The following is a 23,179-nucleotide window of genomic DNA, read 5'->3' on the forward strand; positions in this document are numbered from 1 at the left end:
TGTGTGAGCAGAAAATAGCACATGCTCCCCTTTCACAGCCCAAATAAACATGCTGTTGCTTCTGGGCTCTTCCAGTTTTGGAAAGTCCTGTCTATGAAGTGTACCTGGGTTTCCCTTTCTGAAGCCTGGCTATATCATCGATCTATCTCAAGTAAGAACTCAGACATGGGACGGCAGCAATCTTAAGGCCTAATTGCAAGTCTGTCACTAACCTTCAGCTTTGGAACATGTGGATGGAAAAGACAAGAAAAGGGACATTCACTGGGTCATCTCAAGGTCAGCAAGTTGTTTCTACAGGCAGAAGATAACCCTTGGCCAAGGTGAGATTTCTGGCAATCCTTTTCACATAGATTCTGTTTGTTCATGGAAATGGCCCCCAGAACATCAAGACATCAGAAAACTAGCTCTAAACACCCATGACCTGACAGGCTAGCAAATACTCACTGTCAAATTAGGAAATGCATCTAGGGGTGAATATGAGCAGCTCCTTAGAGCTGAACAAAGGTGCTGCAGTCCACTTGTCTCATCTTGTGCTGCCAAAGAATGGTACCTGGTAGCTAGTAGCCTCCCTCAGCCCACCCGACTCTAGTTCACGTGGCTAGAAGAGTGATGGCCGACAGCCAGGCATCTACACAGCTCTTCGCTTCACTTCCTTTAAGTCTCAAATAAACACCTACTAGGTGTAATATGTCACACTGAGTTCCTTAAACTCATGCCACATATCAATTTTCTATCTTTAAAAAGGTACCTGGAAAATGTGTGTGTGCGTGTGCGTGTGCGTGTGCGTGTGCGTGTGTGTGTGTGTGTGTGTGTGTGTGTGTGTGTGTGTGTGTAATACCTGTGAGCCACACGGTACATCCTCGGAATCCTCCCCTGGTTCCAACCACCTGTCCTCTCTTATTCCTGCTCACGTGATGGGCCTGGTAGACCACATTGGTGGATTTTTGCTGGTCCTACAAAAAAAGAAAAGATTGAGCATAATACTTGATTAATAAAATGCGTATGCTTTACATGGAGCATATACACTCATTTTAACTTTGAATTGCAGAGTTGAGGTATACAACAGTTTCTATGAAACATATTTTAAAAAGTCCCACCCTCACCCCACAGTGTGGGAACTTTTTTCATCCCACTCATTCATTTACACATAAGCCAGGAGAATTTTTGTTTCCACAGAATAATTAATTTTGAAGTACTGTGTAGTATTGTATTGACTCATAGAATACGACCTGCTACATCACTGGCCTTTCCCAGCTAGAACTGGCAAATAGAGTATGAACCATAGTTTTACTAGTTTAGAGACAAACTTTGCCTTTAGAACAACCTCTGTGCTCTTTCAGACTATTCAAGTTAGATTATTCTGATTCTGTCAAAGCTCTGATTCCATGGCAGTTAAAATTGGGCACCTTCTCTAGGAGGCGGAAGGAAATGTCTGCTTCTATAAATGCATGTTCTCCCCACATCCTGTGGGCTTAAACACATAGGGGAATTCTAGTGAGGGCTGTTTGATCCATCCTGTCCCTATGGAGACAGGTAACATGATAAAGTCTTAGCAAAGCCAAAGCCAGATGTGGCAGCTCACATCAATTATCCCAGAACTTGGGAGGCTGAGGCAGGAAGGTTGCCTGGAATTTAAGGCCAGCCTGGGCTACATAATGAGTTTCATATTACACTGTGCTTCAATGTGAAATGTCTCAAAAAGAAAAGAAAGAAAGCCAAATACAGCTCTTCTCTACCTAGCCAGCAGTGAGTCGGTAAGAATTTAGTCTTTAAGCGCAGTGGTCATTGCCTCAAAAGAACTAAACTCCGTTTCTTTTACTTTCCCAGTGTCAACGTATGAACATTGTGACCTTTCAAATCCCCAGCAGAAATTAAAATGTACCAGTCATGAGGCACAGAGGCCAATTCGCACACCACAAATCTGCATCTGTGTTATAGTAACATCAGCCCAGTTAGGCAACAGACTATATGATCTTCATGTAAATTCTAATTGGAAGGTAAAATGTCTAATGGGTGGTAAAAAGTTAAATGATCTAGCAAGCACAGTTTGAGGTGGACGTTTATACATTTATAGTCTGTTATTCAGGAAAGAAACTATAGGTAAATCAGCAGATATATGTCTGTGATGTAGTAATTTTTGAATCATAAAAATCTATTCTGTCTGTCTCTGTCTCTTTCTCTCTGTGAGTGTCTCTCTATCTCTCTCTGTGTGTCTGTCTCTCTATATCTCTATATCTCTTTGTCTCTATCTCTGTCTCTTCCTCTGTCTTCTCCCCCTACCCTTGTGTGTGTGTGTGTGTGTGTGTGTGTGTGTGTGTGTGTGTGTGTGTGTGTGTGTGTGTGGTATGCATGGGATGCATGGGTGAGAGCCAGAGATCAATGTTCGGTGTTTTCCTACATCACTCTTCTATTTTTTGAGATAAGATCTCCCATTGAGCCTGGAGCTCAGGAGCGAGAATTAACTGAATTTTCCTGTCTTAGTCTCTCTAGCCCTGGGATTAGATATATGTATCCTGCTTTTTATTTTTATTCTTTCTCTCTAGCCCTGGGATTAGATATATGTATCCTGCTTTTTATTTTTATTCTTTTATTTACTCTTTGAGAAATCATACATGTATGCAATTAAATATCATGTCCACCCCATTTCCCTCCTTCAAACCCCCTCAATTCCCCCAAACACACCTCTCTCCCAGCTTCATGCCCTTCTCTCTCTCTCTCTCTCTCTCTCTCTCTCTCTCTCTCTCTCTCTCTCTCTAAATAGTCCATTCTATTCAGTTAGTGCTGCCCATATGAACATGGGTGTGGGGCCGTCCACTGGAGTATGGTCAAGTGTCCACAATCCCAATGAAGAATGCTTCTTGCTGTGGAACAATCTTTTTGTACACTGTGGGTATTTCTTGCTCTCATTGGTCTCATAAATGGCTAAATGGCCAAGAGCTAGGTATGTAGAGGTTAGTCAGGACATGTGGACAAAAAGAGAGTACTGGGAAGGGAGAGTCATGAGAAGTCACCAGGAGATGCGGAAAGCATCAAGATGAACATGCAGTGCTGAAAAATGTTACTGCCACGTGGCAGAGTGTAGATAAGAAATAGGGGTTAATTTAAGTCATAAGAGCTAGTTAGTAACAAGCCTAAGCTATCAGCCTAAGTATTTATAATTAATATTAAGTCTCTGTGTGATTATTTGGGAGCCAGGAGTCATAATGAAAAACTCTGCCTACAAATGACACTCAAATGTCTGGCAACATACATCCATATAAAACCTGAGAAAGCTTAAGAAAAGGTTCAAAACACACAAAAATGGAGCCCAGCATGGCTTCTTAGTCTCACAGTCTCATGCCAGCCACAGTAGAGAGACACATCTCCCAGCAGCTGCCTGCAGATGGAACCAGCCACCAGCCACCATGCGCTAGCACCAGGCACTAAGCTGAGCCACTGACACAGCAATTTAAGATTCGTCTAATGTGATCAGGGTGAGAGAGGGTCTCAGCCAGGTTAACTACCTAAATCTTCAAAAGTGGATATTCTGATGCCCCACCAGACAAATCTAATCAGAACCTGGAGGTGGTAGACGCTTCCAGCACACTAGACAGGGTTGCACCAGAGGGCGCATCAGTCACTTTGTAGTTCAAGGAGAGCATTCACATCTCCTCAGTCCATCTTTGCTGTGTCGTTAAACCAAGATTACTGTCTAAATTATCAGGACTAGGAGTCAGTTGGTTCTTCGGTTCCTTCACTGATTCTTTCAGTAAGTTTACTCAGCCTCTATTCTGTGCTAGGACAGTCCTAGGCACCAAGCCAGCAGAATCCTTGGCATCATTTTGGGTTGAAAGATGGGTCAGAAAATGAAGTATCTCCACTGCCCTGAGGAGAGAAGAGAGTGCACACATACACATGCACCACACCACCCCCAACATGCATACATATAATGTACACTATTATAAACGTATATAAAGAGTACCTGCAAGTCGATAATAAAAAGAACTCAGTTTTTAAAAAGATACCAGTGGTCTGAAGAATCAATTACAGGTTCATCACGAAGTGCACAAATTCATCAGTTACCAAAGAAATACAAAATAAAACCAAAACAAGATACCAATAGCATCTAATGGCAGCTAAGGAATGTCTCTTATATTGATGGTGTGTGTGTGTGTGTGTGTGTGTGTGTGTGTGTGTGTGTGTGTGTGTGTGTGTAACAACTGTTTTACAAAATTAAATGTTTACCTCCACTATGGCCATTTATTCAAGAGAAATGAAGACGTGTGTCCTCAAAAAGACTTATACAAGAATGTTTTTAATAACTTTATTTGACTAAAAACTGGAAATAATTGTCATCAATTAAAAAAAAAAAAAGGAAAAGGTATGTATCCCTGAAATAAAAACATAGCTTAAAATAGTAGAAGGGTTACAAAATGGAACACTCTATTTAGAAACCAAAATGGATGGATGGCTGATATGTGAAACATGGATGAAATGAATGGAAGGCCTTATTCCAACTCTGGGAAGTCTTATGGAAAACTACGTATGTGTGATTCCACTTATAGGAAGTCCCAAAATAGGGGAAACAAACCAAACGTGTTAGAACAGCAGCCACCTGTGGGGTGACTGCGATGTTTCTGTCTTGATAAAGTCTTGATAGAGGCTTATACTTTCTTCACTGAGGCACACTTAGGTGTGCCTTCATGATAGGTCAGATTTACTAGATGCATGCTTTTAAAGGTAAGGAAACAAGGAGCATTTAAGATTGCAGACAGGGGAAGCAGTTTGCTCCATGCTGATGTGTTTCTGGAAGAGGACTCAACTTGTAATTATAGGACATTAGACTGTGGTATCCTATCCGCCTGTGCACGAGTCCAAAGCTTGCTTTGTCTCTTTTTTGGCCATGTTTTCTCTGCACATGAGCAGAAATCAGCATAAACTCAGGCTCTGTAAATCTTTTGTTCTCCCAAAAGTTTTTCATTTAAAACCAGTTCAACAATCTGCGAGCAGAAACTGCTCTAGGCTGTCATTGTAGTTACTTACTTACTGTTTTTGTTTATCTATTTAACTAACAGTGGTGGAACTTGAAACCAGGGCCTCATACATGCTGGCTAAGAACCCTGCAGGTCAGCTGATATTTCCAGTCCTTTGGAAAGTTTGAAGCTTTCTGTGCAGTCTGAGGTGGCCTAGAACTTGTTATTCTTCTCCCATGTAGCTGCGATTACTGGCATGTGCCACCACCACACACCTGGCTTTTAAAAGTCACGTCCTTCAAAAAAAAAAAAATTCTCCTTTATCTGTTTGTGTGCCTACTTCTCTATATTGGCACCACATGCATGCAGTGCCCAAGGAGGCCAGAAGAGGGCGTTGGATCCCCTGGAACTGGAATTATAGGTTTCGAGCCCTCCAATGTAGATGTTGAAAACTAAATCCAGATCCTCTGCAAGAACAGCAAATGCTCTTAACCACGGGGCCATCTCTCAGCTCCTATAGTTGTGTATTAATCATGATATATATATATATATATATATATATATATATATATATATATATATATATATATATATATATATTTACTACAGCAAAGTTTAAACAAAAATATTTTCAGATGGCCAGGTCCTGAGTTCTTTTGGCTCAGCAGAAGTATTTTGCTTATTTATTTCCAAAAACCAATCTTTATGTTTTTCAAAGGCAAATAAATAAAATGGATTTTTGAATGTTATTTGACAGCAGAGGGCTGGGATGGCCAAAAGGGATTCCTCCCCACTGGGCGCTTTGCAGGTCTCTGAAGAGCATGTGGTGTTCCAAGCGCTGGAAAGAAAATTCTGGCAGCAAAAGGATTTTCTCTACAGTTCTGTAAAACGCACATGAAGAGAGCAACTGCCTGCCTCCCTGTGTGTACAGGAAGCGTAGTTCGTCCTCAGCGCCCTTCTAACACTGTCACCTGGCGGGAACCTCAAAGTCGGTGACATACTTTTCTTTTGGGTCTCAAAGAAAAACCTTTCAAAAGTCCCTGTTTCCTGTAGAGCTCCAGGCCAAGAAAATTTCCTTTCAGCAAGCACAAAAATGTTGTAAGTATGCAATTTGGAGCCAAGCAAACCTGGATTAGAAGCCGCTTCATATTCGTCTTGTGCTTTGACACACAGCAAGTTCCTCTGAAAAGTAGGATGCTTCCCCCCTGTGGTTGATGACATGTTTAACTAAGATAATTATTTAAATAAAGGAGCAAAGAAAATCCCAGACACAGGGTAGGCTGTGAAATTTAATGAGAACCAGCTGGAGACAAGACCATAGCTGGAGGAGGTTCTGGGCGTGTGCCTTCTTTCTGGGGCAGGTCTGGCATGGTGCGGCTCTTGGTCACATCAGACAGGAGAAAGGACAGCATTTTCTATGGGATCATGCGTTTCAATGACAACCAGAATGTCGCTGCTCTTGCAGGTCTGGTTATGGACACTCACCCAGGAAGCACCCCAACCAGACCCATTGCAGTTACAGGCACCTCATTTTATCCAATGTACTACCCTTATTTTGGCTCTCTTGGAGTGGCACTTTGTTATCGGTGGAGAGGGAAGGCCTTTGCCCAGGTCAACTTCATGAGCTCTTCAGAATCCACGTCATATCACACAAACCTCGGTGCAGTGTCCCTCTGCTGACACTCCCCTTCCTGCTATTGGTGGTGCAGAAAGGGGAGAGCCAGAGAAACTTCTGGAACTTAGGGTGAGGTGCCGTAGGTCATGGCAGAAAGCCTCAGCCTTGACATTGTGTGGACAGAAGAGAATAATAACCTGAGGGGAAAACTTCAGCATGTTCACGGTGGGGTGGGGCAGTCCCAGAGCCAAAGCCAGTGCCAAGCCGAGTCACAGTGAGGAATGTCACAAAGGGGAGAGCCCCGAAGGAATGAGGAATCCAGAAATTGCAAGTCAGGGTTAGTTTCCTCCGTACAGAAGCTGGTTGTGAGGAGCGCAGAATTGTTAACAAAGTAGCAAGTGCATTTGAGTTCTTCCTGCACGGTGCAGACAAACTGCAGTGTCCCTAAGAACAACTCACTGGCCTTTGAACTTAACCCTCAGAGGTGCCTCACCACACCCTTGTTGCTCCCTTGCTGGAAAGTGCTCGGTGGGTGGAAGTAAAGCTATGCACATTTCCTTGCGAACGCGGAGGCTCCATTCTGACTTTTCTCTGCTCTACTCTAGCTTTAAAAGAATCTTTATAATCATAACGCGGGGAATGCAATCCTTATTCAAAACTATTCATAGCAATGGTATTGAAAAATCTTAAAACGAGAAGCCATAAACATGCTTGTGAGTTAAGGAGAGTGTAGCAAGCATCTCCTCATGATATCTGTGCATTCCCACCTGAACATGGGTCATACCATAGGCTCAAATGAGAAAGTGTGCAGAGTAAATTAGCTTAAATTTCATCCTTTTAGATTTATTTTTGTTTACTTGTGTCTGTGTGTGTGTATGCACACGTGTGAGTGTCCCTGAAGGCCAAAGGAGGGTGCTGGATCCCCTGGAGCTGGAGTTACAGGAGGTTGTAAGAACCTGACATGGGTACTGAGAACTGAACTTGTGTCCTCTGCAAAAGCTCTTAAAAAAGCAAGTGCTCTTAACCACTAAGCCATCTCTCTAGCCCCTTTAAACTCACATTTTAAACATATGTGTTTATTTGCATAAGGCTATAGAGAACAAAAAGTCTGGGAAATCAGCAACAGAAATACTAATTGTAATTACCCTATGTTTAGGAAATATTAGATAATTGTTTTCCATCTTGCTTCTATATTCTGATTTTTCAGCATTAAATTAGGAAGTAGTATGTGTCTTAAATATAAAGATGTTGTAACCAGAAAATAGGCTGCTTTCAGGGATTCCAGTATGCAGGGAAAAGCAAATTCCTAGGTAAATTATAATCAACAGGAAAATAGGCAACCCAAAGCAATCACTAAGCAAACCCACAAGAGATTGCCCTGACACCTTAGGGTCAGCCCCTGCACACAGAGTCCCTCTAACATGCACAGTGAAGTGCTGCAAGGCTATTTAACCATGCTGGCTACTGTACCTGGTCTTTAATTGCCTCATTCAGAGAAAAAAGAAAGTCCTCAACATAGGCCTGGCAGCTTTTGAACAACAAGCCCAGATGGGAACCTCTCTTCCACAAATTCTCCTTAGTAACTCATTTACCTTTACTTCAGAGTTTGTGTCCACTGTGATCACCCTTGGGAATGTCCCCCAAAGCATGCTACTTACATAGTAGAGTCTGGTAGCAGTGGAACACAAAGGCCATTTTTCTGTGCCTTGGTGCAGTTACCAGCCACTGGAATTCATCACTCAGTTTCAATCTTGCAGTTACTGGGGGACAGGCAAGTTTTAAGTGAAGAAGAGTGTGGTAGTTTGAATATAATTGGCCTCCATAATCTCATAGGGAGTGGCACTATTAGGAGGTATGGGTTTGTTGGAGTGGGTATGGCCTTGTTGGAAGAAGTGTGTCATTGCGGGGGCAGGCTTTGAGGTTTCCTATGTTCAGGATACTGCTGAGGATCTCAATCAACTTCCTGTTGCCTGCAAGGTAGGACTCTCAGTTCCAGCATCACATCTTCCTGCATGTTGCCATGCTCCCCACCATGATGATAATGGACTGAACCTCTGAAACTATAAGTGAGCCACCTCAATTAAATGTTTTCCTTTAAAGAGTTGCTGTGGCAGATACTGAGAGCAACCATTAATAAATGGGACCTCCCGAAATTGAGGAGCTTCTGTAAGGCAAATGACACAGTAAATAGGACAAAACAACAGCCTCCAGAATGGGAAAAGATCTTCACCAACCCCACATCTGACAGAGGGCTGATCTCCAAAATATATAAAGAAATTAGACATCAAAATAGTGAACAATCCAATTAAAAAATGGGCTACAGAGCTAAACAGATAATTCTTAACAGAAGAATCTCAAATGGCTGAAAGATATTTAAGGAACTGCTCAATATCCTTAGTCATCAGGGAAATGCAAATCAAAACAACTCTCAGATACCATCTTACACCTGTCAGAATGGCTAAGATCAAAAACACTGAAGACAGCTCATGTTGGAGAGGATGTGGAGCAAGGGGAACACTCCTCCACTGTTGGTGGGAGTGCAAACTTATACAGCCACTTTGGAAATCAATATGGCAGTTTCTCAGAAAACTGGGAATCAATCTTCCTCAAGACCCAGCTATATCACTCTTCGGCATATACCCAAGGAATGCTCAATCACACCACAAGGACACATGCTCAACCATGCTCATAGCAGCATTATTTGTAATAGCCAGAACCTGGAAACAACCTAGATGCCCCTCAACCAAAGAATGGATTAAGAAAATGTTGTACATATCACAATGGAATACTACTCAGCAGTGAAAAACAATGACATCATGAAAATTGCAGGCAAATGGATGGAACTAGAATATATCATCCTGAGTGAGGTAACTCAGACTCAGAAGGACAAACATGATATGTACTCACTCATAAGTGGATACTAGATGTAAAGCAAAGGATAACCAGACTACAACCTACAGCTGAAGAGAAGCTAGCTAACAAGGAGGACCCAAAGAAGGACGAATGGATCACTCTGGAAAGGGGAAATAGATGAGATCTCCATGAGTAAATTAGGGATGAGCGTTGAGCAATGGAGGGTAGGGGATGAGGCATGAGAACATAAGCAAACGGGATGGTCAAGCTGGAACAGGGATGGAGTGGGAGAGCAAAGAAAGAGATACCATGATAGAGGGAGACATCATGGGGATAGGGAGAAACTGGGTGCTAGGCAAGTTCCCAGGAATCCACAAGGATGACCCCAGCTTAGACTACTAGCAATAGTGGAGAAGGTGCCTGAACTAGCCTACCCCAGTAATCAGATCAGTGAATACCCTAACTTTTATCATAGAGCCTTTCTCCAGTAACTGATGGAAGCAGATGCAGAGATCCACAGCCAAGCACCAGGCTAAGCTCCAGAAGTCCAGTCAAAGAGAGAGAAGAGGGATTCTGTGAGCTAGGGCATCGAGATCATAATGGGGAAACCTACAGAGACAACCAAACGAAACTAGTAGGAACTCATGAAATTTAGATCAACAGCTGTGGAGCCTGCATGGGGCTGGTCTAGGCCCTCTGCATGGCGAGACAGTTGTGTAGCATGATCTGCTTAAGGAGCCCCCTGGCAGTAGGATCAGAATCCATCCCTGATGCATGAGCAGACATTTTGGAGCCCACTTCTATGATGGGACACCTCACCCAGCAGGGGGAGGGGCTTGGACCTACCTCTACTAAATGTACCTCCCCATGGGAGGCCTTACCTTCTTGTAGAAGGGAATGGGGAGTGGATTGGGAGGGGGAAGCTAGAGGGGCAGGAGGAGGGAAGAGGGGGATCTTTGGTATGTAAAATGAATAAAAAATTTTTCTTCATAAAAAAAGAAATATAAACAACAGAATTAAGTAAATATAAAAAACGTTGCTGTGGTCATGGTGTCTCTTCATAGCAATAAAACCTGAACCAAGACAAAGAGTGACTAGTTTTTAAAATAGTGTGGGCATGTTTAAGGAGTTTATACAGAGGAAAAGATGGTTCTAATGGATTGTGTGTAAAGAGACCAAAGACAAAGGACATTGACAAATGACCATGTTCAGTCCAAGCTCATGGATACTGAAGGGAGCAGGCAAAAGCACCTTGGCCTGAGGACTGCCATTTTGACTTCAGACTTCATTTTACCTGCAGGGTGAAATAAATTTCAGGTTCCCAAGCCCTAGGGGAGTTGAGAACTTTCCAATGGCTGATCAACCTCCTCCCTAAACTATAGAAATAGTCATTATACATCTTTAGTTCTCTAGAAACATTATGGCTGTTCCTAACAACAGAAAGAACAAATGAATCTGATTAGTTGGACCGAAAAGCTTGCATTGTATATTGGTTGACAATGATGGAACATTCAAGGAAGCCCCTAATCTCTAAAACCTGATTGGTGAAAATTATAGCTGTAACTTGGCAACAAGTATTTATGAATTTTATGCTTATAAACTCCGCTCCTGCCCCTGCTTGGGGCTGTCACAAGAATAAGGCTCCTGAGTCCTTGTCCTGCAGCCTTGATAGATCAGTGACCCACTTATGTGGTGACTTAATAAAATCTTTGGAACCTGTAAGTATTGTCTCTCTCCTTCCTCATGGTGCATAATGGGCTAGGTGGAACAGATACAGTATTCACAATAAAGTGTATTCACTGATTATGTCCCTCGGCTTTCTATAATGTGACAGAAATACTAATTTCTGTCAAATAATAATTATCCTGAGATAATGACTTAGTAGGAAGGAAGGTTTACTTGGGATCACAGCTTTAGAGTCTATAGTCATGCTGTGGAATATTATTTTAAGATGTGTTACATTTGTTTATGCTGTGGGATATTTGTTTAATGATGCAAAGATGTGTTGCATTCTTTTATGTTGCATTGTTTAACTCTGCGAAGCTGTGTTACTGTGCCTGTGTAAAACACCTGATTGGTCTAATAAAGAGCTGAATGGCCAATAGTGAGGCAGGAGGAAGGATAGGTGGGACTGACAGGCAGAGAGAATAAATAGGAGAGATCTGGGAGGAGAAGATCAAGGAGTGAGAAAAAAAGGAGAGGAGGATGCCAGGGGCCAGCCACCCAGCTACACAGCAAACCATGGAGTAAGAAGGAAAGAAAGGTATATAGAATGGAGAAAGATAAAAACCCGGAGACAAAGATAGATGAGGTAATTTAAGTTAAGAACAGCTGGCTAGAAATAAGCCAAGCTAAGGCTGGGCATTCATAAGAAAGAATTAGACTCCATGTGATTATTTGGGAGCTGGGTGGTGGGCCCCTCAAATAGCAAAGAGTAAAGAGTTAAAAAAACAACTACAGTAGTCCATGGTAGTCTGTGGTTGCAGTATCAGAATGTGTCATACAAAACATAGCAAGTAGGCTTGTTCACTTTATGAAGGCCAGGAAGCAGAGAAAAGGGACCAAGATCCCAGGACCCCTTGGGCATACCTCTTAGTGACCTAGCTCCTTCCAACCAAGGTCTCCACCTTCCCATAGAGTCGCAGGCCAGAGAACAAACATTTAACATCTAGGTCTTCAGGGGACACTTCAGAGCCAGCCAAACCCCGGCACTATTTATCATGCTAAGCAGACTTCCCTAAAACATGTATAAATACTCTTGAATTGTGAGAAACCAAGCCACATTAGATGTTCAAGGACAAAATATCAGTGGTGATAACTGAGACAAAAGAGCTGGCAACTTACTTAAAAGAACAAATTAAATCAGTTGCCAAAAGAACAGTTATTGCACAATATAGAAATGGTAAAATCCAGGATTTATTAAATAAAAATGGTGATCAAATGAAGGTTCAGGATAAATTAAACTTTCCTTAAGGTCAGATGGATACTGATCACCAATTCCTTTCATCGAGAGCTTTGTTGAATAGGTTACACTGAAAGCAAGATAATGATTTAAAGAGGAAAGACCTTGACAGCTGAGATGAGTGGACTTTTGGAAGCCACCAAAAAGAAAGCATAGACTGACATCAGGTAGATGATAATTTGAATCCGTTAAGTAAAAAAAAAAATGACAACACAAATGTATTTTAAGTGGAGCATCTTTAAAACATATCTGGGGCTGGAGATGGCTCAGTAGTTAAGAGCATTGGCTTCTCTTCCAGAGGACCTGAGTTCAATTCCCAGCACCCACATGGCAGCTCACAATTGTCTGTAACTACAGTTCCAGGGGATCTGACATCTTCACACCAATGCACACAGAATAAATTTAAAAAAAAAAGATAAAAAGAAAAAACATAAGATCTGAAAAAAAATGTATGTGACTTTTTACAGTATTTAATCCCCCCCCCCCCCCCCCCCCCCCCCCCCCCACACACACAAACAAGCTCTGAAAAACACATGAACATGACTGGAAAATCTTGAACAGCAAATTCAGTAAGCAAGCATTATTCACATGCTATGGGGAAAACATGAGCACTCCTCTCCTCCCTGGAGTGAGTGTGCTGTCAGAGGTCTTCTGAAGTCTGTATGAGAGGTCTGGGCAGCAGACAAACCTGGCACCAGCTGGAAGAGACAGGACTATGGGACTGTCACTAGATGGGGGATTACTCAGTTCTGCAGGAAGGGACAGGCTCACCACCCCGGGGCACTTTGCTTCTGTTTTGAGCTACAGCTCAAAGTCAGGAGTCCCTGCCTGGCAGGGCTGAAATCTTCCCTTAAAGGGTGCTCGGCACTAGTTATGCTGTGTGACTTTTCCTAGGGAGACTTGAAAAATGTCTATTAAGCTCAGATAGGGCACTGATAACAGATTGAAGAAATGATTCTACCCAAGTCTAGCTTGGCGAAGCATGAGATTATTGGGTCACATGGAGAGGAATGGGTAGACCCAAAGGCAGCTGCGTCACCAGAAAGCCACCACAGCGTGGGTGATGGCTCAGGAAACTGCATCCTGGGGCACCCTGCCCAACTGGCAGGCAACTCCTAGGGTGTTGTTGCTGCCACTGGGCCACTACACATCACTTTCCTCCCACCCTTATGGGCTCAGTGCTGAGCTAAGTTGAGCTGTCTGGCCTGCCAAGAAGGCACAGGCTTTGCTGGAGCTGGCTCCCATCTCTGACAGGCTCCAGGCCGGCACTGTGATCCTTGCCTTTCCATTGGTCACACCCGGGTGCTGAAAGGGCCCTGGACGAACAATCTCCACAGCCGGTATTCTATTCTTTCTTCCAGGGAGAAATGAACACATCATATTGGGGGGTCGGGATAATTACCCACCCTGGAACATCTTAATCGTCTTTTGTATGAATGTCTCATTAGGTCTTCCCTGCTTGGGTTTTAAACATTCCTAAAAGCTGGCGAGCACTGTAATCAGTCTTCTGCTATTTTTTCCCTCTTGAACCCTGGCTCAACATAAACCCTGCTATATTTGAGATAGAGTAAACCTAGACAGACATCTTTGCCTGTTTTGACCTTCACTCATCTTCTCTTGGTGTTTTGGTACCGTACAAACCCAATTTATATCCCAGTCCAAATCAGCCAGGTCTATCAAAACATTTCCTACCATGTAAAGATCACGTCTCACCCTGGGACACAGCAGAGCCCCCAAGTCCCCCAGCAGTCCAAGGCCCCTGCTGAATCAACTTCTCTTTCAACTATCCTGTGCACGTGGTGCTATTGGACTCGGTGAACTGGGCAACAGACACCAAATCACTCATGCTTACTCCCCCAGGGATGCCTGTCCTTTGTCTATCACGGTGGTTCTCAACCTGTGGGTCACAACTCCTTTGGCAAACCCCTATCTCCAAAAATATTTACATTATGATTCATAACAGTAGCAAAATTATAGTTATGCAGTAGCAATGAAAATAATTTTATGGTGGAGGGTCACCACAACATGAGGAACTGTATTAAAGGATTGCAGCATTAGGAAGGTTGAGAACCACTGAGACAATAGAATCTTTTGTTTTCCGGGCCCTGATATTTGTGGGAACCTCAGGTGGTGATAACCAAGTGTTCCCAATGGTTCATATGAGTCAGTCCATCAGGGGCTGATCTCCCTCTCAGTACCTCCGGTTATACAGCCTTTGTCTCCAGGAGAGATGGGTAGTTTCGTGACTCAGTTTCTATTTTCACAGCTCACGGATCCCATCTGCCATGTTACAGTTGCACAAGCTAGGCAGTCAGAGACTCTGTCCCCTATTCCAGGATTTCAGATGCCGGGTTTCTCCTGAGCACTTCGGCTTCCTGGGCTGGGCCAGGCCATTATGAAAACCTCCAGTTGTGTACTGAATCATGGATTTCCCTTCCTCACCTGAGAGGTACCTACTATCATTTCTACTTGTCTCTTCCTCCTCGGTATCTAATTCTTCCCATGGATTCCCAGTTTCAGGATCCCAGAAAGGGCTCTTTAGTACAGATACAATTTGATTACTGTTGTTGTTTATAAGCCACCCAACCTTGTCTTTACAGCAGGGCTCTCTCCATCCTGCTTTCTACAGAACTTCCAGAGGACATTCAATGAGCTCATCTGTTGCCAAGACTTTGCCTACCACCAGGATGCTAGAAATCCCAAATCAATATCTTTAGATACCCAAATGCCTAGTATTGACGGTCCTCTCCAACCACTGAAACAGCACAACCCAGACGGAACTGACCCTCTTGTCTTTACCCCTCCCCCACTTCCTCTCATCCTCTCCCCTGGGCACTAACTCATACGGTTGCTTGTCATCTGAGGAGTCATCTCTCACTCTCCTTTCAAAAGGTATCAACTTATTTCTAAATCTTCTCACCAGATTCAGCCAATTATTCTCCACCCACCCAGCTCCTTAGCCAGTTGCTCCCAGGAGCCTTTCCAACACCTTTCAAAGTGGATTCTGTGTCTCTCACCCAAAGTAAGTTTCCCTTGCTTCAAATCTTACAGTAGACCACATGGCTTTCAGAGTCATGCCGTGGACTTCATGCGGGAGCACAAGCTACTGCTGTCAGCCTCTCTGATTGCTCCCCTCTTGTTGTTTTTATTAAGCTTCCCAGGCTTACTTCAAACTGGTACTAATCCTGTTTCAGCCTCCCGGTGCAGGATTATGGGTACATGGCACCATGGTAGGCCCTTCTTTTGACAGTCACATGAACCCCATTCTTCTTTCTAAAACAGGATAGTTCTTTTGATGCTTCTAAACCTTGGCCAGAGTTCTCCTTGCTTAGAATGTCCTTGCTCCCTGTTCATTTGTTTATCCATTTACTAAGTAAACATGTGGCTTACAGGTTACAGCCAGGCCTCAGTCACCCTTCCCACCCACAGACTCACTGCACAACTTCCTCTTCTTACCCCACGGGATCTTGAATGGCCTCATAGCTGATTTCTCCACCTTACCTAGTTTTTCCTTGTGGAAAATAAAGATTCCTAGGGCCCCAGCTAAGAAACTCTAATTCAGCGGGTATGGTAATATTTTATTTGTGCTGAAATGTGATATTTTATTTGTATGTTAATAAATAAAGTACGCCTGGAGATCAGAGGTCATAGTCAGCCATAAACAGAAGTCAGGCAGTGGTAGCACACGCCCTTAATCCGATCACATGGCAGGCAGAATCTTCGTGTGGTCAAGAACACAGCCAAGCATGGTGACACATTCCTTTAATCCCAGTACCAACCATAGAGACCTGGAGGTCTGTATAGACAGGCAGTGGCAAGGAAGTGATGTGGCTGGGTTTAGAACCAATGAGAAGGCAGAACAGGAAGGCAATAAAGGCACAGGTTAGACAGGAAGGGGCTCTCTTAGGAAGCTACAGCGAGGTGGTGAGCTAAAGTTAGTTGGCGGCTATTGCTCTGATCTCTACGGCTTGCACCTCTGTATTTGGCTCTGTGTTTCTTATTTAATAAGACTGTTTAGAAATTCGTCTACAAGCTGGTGAGAAGTAGAATCTAAGGACTGTAGGAGGGTTTTATTGTTTAAACAACAACAGAGTGTCTCAGACAATTTCAGTGCTCAGGCAGGTCTAGGAAAGACTAGCCAATATGTCCAAACGTAGGTCACAAACAGTTGTTTTTAGGGTTTCTCTGCTCACACCTGCCTTTGAATTCATGTGCCTGGAATACTACTGGACTCCAAATTTAGCAAACAAAGGGCTAGAGAGATGTCTAAGCAGTTAAAAGAACTTGCTGTACAATCATGAGGCCTAGAGGTCAGACCCTGACACCTTCTAACAAGGCAGGCATCCTGCAAACACATATAACTGTGGCTCCAAGGAATCCGCTACTCACTGCTGCTCTCCACATGTGCACAGACATGCACCTTCTGCTCACACATACATCCCCATACACTCATGCACATACACACACACACACACACACAAATAAAATGAAATCTGTAAGTTGGGAGGGGGTATGTTGGAGGAATATGGGAGGAGTTGGAAGGGGAAGTGAGGAGTAGATATGATCTTATTTCATTGTATTCACATATAAAATTCTGAAAAATAAATACATTATTTTTAAAGATGTATTTATTTTTATTTTATGTGTATGAGTGTTATGAGTGTTTTGTCTTCATGTATGTATGTGCACCATGTAGATGCCTGGTGCCTGTGGAGGCCAGAAAAGGGCACCAGATCCCCTGGAACTGAAGTTACAGACAGTTGTAAGCTGACATGCGGGTGCTGGGGACAGAACCCAGGTCTGGACCACCGGGACATCTCTCCAGCCCAAGAAATGTTTTTAAAGTATATATAGTTATAGATTTGAATACAGTTTATGGCTAAAAACCTGACAAAGTTTATATGTGCCCAAACTCAGAAAGGGAACACATCAAATACTGAAATATTTATATAGTAATTACACTTCAATTAAGCTGCTGTAGTGTATTGTATCAAATAGATAATGGTAAGCTGATTTTAAACTTAAGGAAAGAATATATTAAATTCTGATGAGACTATTATTGTTTAATAACTACTTAATCCTGGCTAGTCACCACTTCTTACTGAAGTGGAAGTGACTTGTTTAGCAACTGAATTCTTTACTTACATGATCTAGTTTATTAAGTAAGTTGACCGGTTACAACCCTCAATAAGGTACTATTAGTTACATTATCTTTTCATATATGTGATCTTGTGTTTACACTTTGGTTATATGAATCAAACTTCTTTAAAAGCTATTTTATTCCTTTAAAGTTAAAAAAAAATTATTAAGCACCAGTGATTTGCCAAGAGCTGTGGGTTGGAGCTTCAGAAAGTAGCCCAGACACATGCCGCCTAAGGCCACCTCTGAATTTTTCCATTATACCAGTAGTAAGTACTCAGTGAACACTGTTGAGACTGAGTGATTAAAAACACCAAGTCACTAGTTAAAGTTGCCAGGCTAAAAAAATAGTATAATATGTTCACTGTGCTATTTGGACTTATTTGACACTAACAAAACTGTTAATTTATCTGAAACTCAAATTTATCTAGACATTCCTGTATCTTAGCTGGTATCCTAGTAAGGGTTAACCTCGCAGAAAATAAGGCCTGGTCTTGCGCTGTGTTACAGACACACACCATCTGAACACTGTAGATGTTTCCCCTCTGCCTTGTTCACCTGTGTTTTTATGTCACTGATAAAATTCTCCCTTTAGGAATTGATTTCACAGGAATGTCTTTCTCCTCTGATGGTAATTTGTTCTTGGTTTCAATCTTTTTAGTGCTAAAAAAAAACAAAACAAAAATAAAAACAGCAGCGTTGGGGGAGAACAATCTCTCTGGTCGTTGGCGCTTACTCTTCTACAGTTCGTTTTGAAACTGCAGACATAATAGTCTTTTGAAGTTTAGCTAACTTCCTCCAAGACCTGATAGCTGATGTTGAGCATATTGAGCTTCTACACATGGCCTTGAAATTAGTTGCAAACTGACTTGTTGGCCAGGAGGTAAATGAATGGGCTATGGGGTCTGCGAAGGTGTGTGAGTTGGGTGTGAATGGGACTGAAGGGAAGAGAATGCAACCTCACACTCCAGAACCACCGAATTCAGACTTTCTGCTGAGCAGCCTCCCCCTCTATCAACCAATGAGTAAAGATCCCCCACCCCCATCCTGGTTTTGGAAATCTGCCATTCCCCTTCTGGCTGGCACAACTCACAGATTCTAGAGTGGGATGGAGCGTGTGAAAGGAAAGGACAATGTTCTACAGAGGGCAGCCTGCACATTTTTAATAAACTGCTCAGAGAAAAACAATCTGTACATATATACCTAATTACCTGTGTCATTCAGTTTTTTTTTCTCCCAACTAGATTGGAAGGTCTGAAAAATTACTCCTTATTTTTCAGATGAGGAAGCAAGGAGCATGATGCCCTCTGGGCTAGCAAACATGTAGCTCGTGGTAGGAGAAGGTGTGGGCTTCTGAAGGGGGAAGGCACTGGGGTGCCTCACACACTCTTGTCCCTGAACAGCCAGTGGGACATTGGCAGAACTAGCAAACTTCTGGTTTGTTTTGAAATGTTCTGAAATGCCCAGGGAACGACGCAAGAGCAGAGCACCGCATATCACACAGCGAATGCAATTGAAAATGATGACGCATTCATACCCCTTCATTTCTACCCCAGAGACTTCTCTCGACACTCACTCCTTCTCCTGTAGTTCCTACCTGGATGTGTCTCTGGAGGAAACGGCAGGAAACACACTTTTGTGAAGACTTTATAGATAGAGCAAAGCGAAACAAAATGTAGCTTGGCATTTCTTTTCCTGTAAACATTAAAAAGAAAGTGCTACATGGGTCAAGGGGATTCCTCAGTCAAGAAAACAAAAGTGAAACAAAAAATGACCTCAGGGTTCCTCATTCTCCACGTGGTGAAAATGGAACTAAAGTGGAGGGAGCCAAAGAGACCACAGCCTGAAGACATGCCAACCTCCTGTCGGGAGCCAATTCAACTTTTAGATATGCCTTGCCCGAGTCTGTGAAGGATTTCTTGGGATTCAGATGTATCAGATGTTAAACATATGGAGCCACTTGGGAGCCCTTCCCTGAACAGAATACTTGACTCTAGGACAAGGCTTTAGTGCCCAGGCTAGAGATGAGTCCTTGGAAGCTAGGTTTATCTCCCAGCTTCCCAAATCCCCACACTTGGATCCTTTACACAGAGCAAAGGGAGAAAGTTGGGCATGGTGGCTCATGCCTGTAATCTTAACACCCAGCTGAAACAGAAGGATTGCGGTAAATTTGAGGCCAGTTTGGTCTACAGAGTGAGACATGGTGAAAGATCCAAAGTGAACCACCCAAATCCAAACAAAGAAACAGACAAAAAGGATGGACTAACAGCAAGAACCCCACTGTCAACCAACAGGAAGCTGAGGAAATAAATCATGACGTCCATACAATGGACTACTACACAACAATGACAACAAACAAGGGACATAACTGTTAAGGACAGATGTTACAGATGTGTCACTACAAGAGGATACTCACAGAACATGCACTCTAAGATTCCGTTTATCCACACCTCATAAACAGCCTAAGCAAACAATCCATAGAGCTCAAACCGTGGCTGACATCCTCAGCATCTGACGACTACAGTGAACAAACCATCCATGAGTGGGACAGTAGCTCCCTGGGGACTCTGAAGCAGTCTTAGGAGGTGGCTAGATTCCTACCTGAAAAATATGGCTTTCCTCTGAGACTTCAACTGAAATGATAGCATGGTCTATTGTCTCATAGGATTTAAACCACACATTCTACGACTGTGTTCATACCCGCAAATGAGAGAAAACTTTCTAACAATAGTTATTCTCTAGGCCAGACAGAGATCTAGCTGTTGAGAGTGAAGAATAGGAATTAACAGCAATAGCATCAACAGCACATTCAAATGGGATTAACCCAGTGCTCTGCCTTCAGTCTTCATTGATCACACAATTAAATCATTGAGCAAGTCTATTTTGCTGCATTTTGTTGACATGTCCTGACACAATACAGTTGTAAATAGACCAAAAAGGCTGTGCGGGCTACAGGTCAACTTTATTCTTCTCTGCTTGTACCTGGTAGACAAAAGCTATTGCATCTGAATAAATGGAAGAAGCTTGAAAGAGCTTGTAATGATACCCTGGGTTTAAACCTTCACAAATCCACACACATCAAAGACAAAACATTTTCAATCATAATCCTGCAGGCACATGGAGCAGCCACCTTGCTCTCTACTGCAAATTCACACTGCTGTACTCCAGTCTGTGGTAGAATATTATCTTATGGTGTGTTACTTTTGTTTATGTTGCCTTTGTTTAACTCTGTGAAGCTGTGTTACTGTGCCTGTCTAAAACACCTGATGGTCTAATAAAGATCTGAACAGCCAATAGCAAGGCAGGAGAAAGGATAGGTGGGGCTGGCAGGCAGAGAGAAGAAATAGGAGGAGAGATCTGGGAGGAGAGATTGAGGAGCAAGAGAAAGAGGAGGACTCCGGGGGCCAGCCACCCAGCTACACAGCCAACCACAGAGTAAGAAACAAAGAAAGGTATACAGGAACAGAAAAGGAAAAGCCCAGAGGCAAAGATAGATGGCTTGAACTTAAGAAAAGCTGGCAAGAAACAAGCCAAGCTAAGGCCAGGCATTTATAAGTAAGAATAAGCCTCCGTGTGTGATTTATTTGGGAGGTGGTTGGCAGGCCCCCACAAAGACCAAAAACAAAAAGCACCACCAGTCTGGTGGCAGAAGCCTGATGAGCCAAGACATAATCCCTTGCACTTACAGTGATACCACAGTATCGGAAATGATACTTGTGGGCTCCTGTGGGTCTGGGTCTAGATCACGTATGGTATGAGCAGCTACACACCTTGAAACACTCGGCCCTATCCTCAGAACCCACAGGGAAAGCACAAATGATATCTATGAGCTTTGAGCCCTCTGCTTTCAATCCTGAATGGAGGGGAGAGACCTCCAGACACTTTGGTCTTAGTGGCTCAGCTCTACTTCAGAACCTCTCAAACTGCCCATGATTCCTACATGATTTTTCTTCTAATGGTTCCTGCCAGTCACCACACCACCCAGGGAGGATAAAGAGAAGCATTCTTACCAGCCCCACCTCTAAAATCCACACCATCTACAACTTCATTTGAGGCCAATGGCTTGACACCAGAGGTGGGAACTTTCTTCCCTTTTTTATGCTTGTTTGTAGGAACATTTTCTTTCTTTTTTTGAAACATTTTTGAATGCCATATTTCATATCTTTATGTCTAATAAAATGATTTTAAGGACTTAATCCTAAAATTCCAATAATTTCCATGGATTTGAGGTGGAAAATCTTCTCAGAATAAACTTTTTTTTTAAACTTAAAAAATGTTACCTCTTGACCAGTACTAGTAAAACAGGTGTGTGACTCCAGACTGTGGAAAGTGTACTACTCTTTGTTCTTCTGTAGACTGAGGCTCAGGCTATCCCGGCCAACCTAAAGCACAGATCTTTTCTTGGACAACTGTCAAAATGGAAAACAGATATGGCAAGCGATATTTTCATTCCCCCCCATCTCCCTCCTCTCTCTCTCTTATCTTTGTTCTATAATGAATAAGGCATTTATTAATAGAAATATAAACCTGAGTTTCACGGAGTAGACAAGATAAAAATATCACTTAAAAATCATGAGACATTTATACTACCCCCTTATTTACATAAACGTCAAGTTTTTCTGAATGCTTGATCAAACATGCTTGTCTTGAAGACAACAGATAGTGAATTAAACTGGATAACTCAGACCTGAAGGGTAAAACTTCATGCCAGTTCTTTTAGGTGCAGCAGTATAGTTGGTTATTGACTGGTATGAAATAAAACTTTATTAACAGCCAGAAGCTTTACAGCCAGCCCTCCCATCATCCCTATAGAAAACAGGAGAGTTTTTGAATGGTCATGAAGGAACGCTTTAATTTTAAACTAAAATATGCTGGTTCAGATGAGTAAGATTTCAATCCATAATCTAAATGAAAACTCGCCACAAATGAGAAAGATGAATTGCATCAACACTTCACATATCACTTTCTTCAGCCTTCTCCCTATGATGTTCATGTGTTTTCTCAGTGGGGACATGAGGATAAGACATGGGCCCAATAAGCTGGTGTTGTCAGCCACTTAACTGTGCCCCAGAAAACTTGGTGTACTTCCCTCACAACAGCTCCATACTGGAAACCACCCAAATGTCTATCAACCTGTAAATGGACCCCCCCCCCCAAAAAAAAAAGTCTGTCTATACAAAGGGATCCTACTCCACCATAAAAAGGAATGAGGTGCTGATGTCTGACTGATTCTGTGTGTTGAGCCTTGAAGACGTGCTAAGACAGACACATTAGACCACGTAGTCTGTCATTCCACTAACCGGAAAGCAAACTATCTGGAAATGAAAACACCAGCAGTTTCTTGGGTCTTAGGGCAGGAATGGGAACAATTGCACCCGGGTCTGGGGACTTGGGGTGTGGTAGACGGGTTCTGAAATCCAGGCAGCAGCTGTGCAACTTGGCAACTTTTCTAGGGAGCTTTGGATTTTCTAGTTAAAATGGTGTGAAAACTACCCCTCAGTGAAGCTGTCTTTAAGAAAAATCCCGCCCGGTGTTGGGGAGAGAACTCCACTGGTAAATCAGTTGCTGCAAAAGCACAAGGACCCGAGTTCGGATCCCCAGCACCTTCATTAAATGTCAGTTGTGGCGATGCCTGTAACCGCGGGCTAGGAGGTGGAG

The 23,179-nt window shown here is 42.9% G+C and overlaps 1 protein-coding gene across 3 annotated transcripts in view; it reads right to left on the reverse strand.

Annotated features, from left to right (window-relative positions):
* The window catches only part of Papss2 (3'-phosphoadenosine 5'-phosphosulfate synthase 2), a 77,462-nt gene that overhangs the window by 32,986 nt on the left and 21,297 nt on the right, over positions 1-23,179 (reverse strand). For 2 of the 3 annotated variants that reach the window (XM_052762689.1, XM_052762691.1), the window contains exon 2: positions 839-953. In XM_052762689.1, coding sequence (XP_052618649.1) covers positions 839-953 — 115 coding nt within the window. Of the gene's footprint in view, positions 1-838; positions 954-19,118; positions 19,217-23,179 lie in introns of all 3 variants that reach the window. The other variant, XM_052762688.1, reaches the window with a different exon arrangement.

This window comes from Peromyscus californicus, unplaced genomic scaffold (assembly GCF_007827085.1).
Source record: "Peromyscus californicus insignis strain IS unplaced genomic scaffold, ASM782708v3 Scaffold_4__1_contigs__length_199733344, whole genome shotgun sequence".
Taxonomy (NCBI): Eukaryota; Metazoa; Chordata; class Mammalia; order Rodentia; family Cricetidae; genus Peromyscus; species Peromyscus californicus.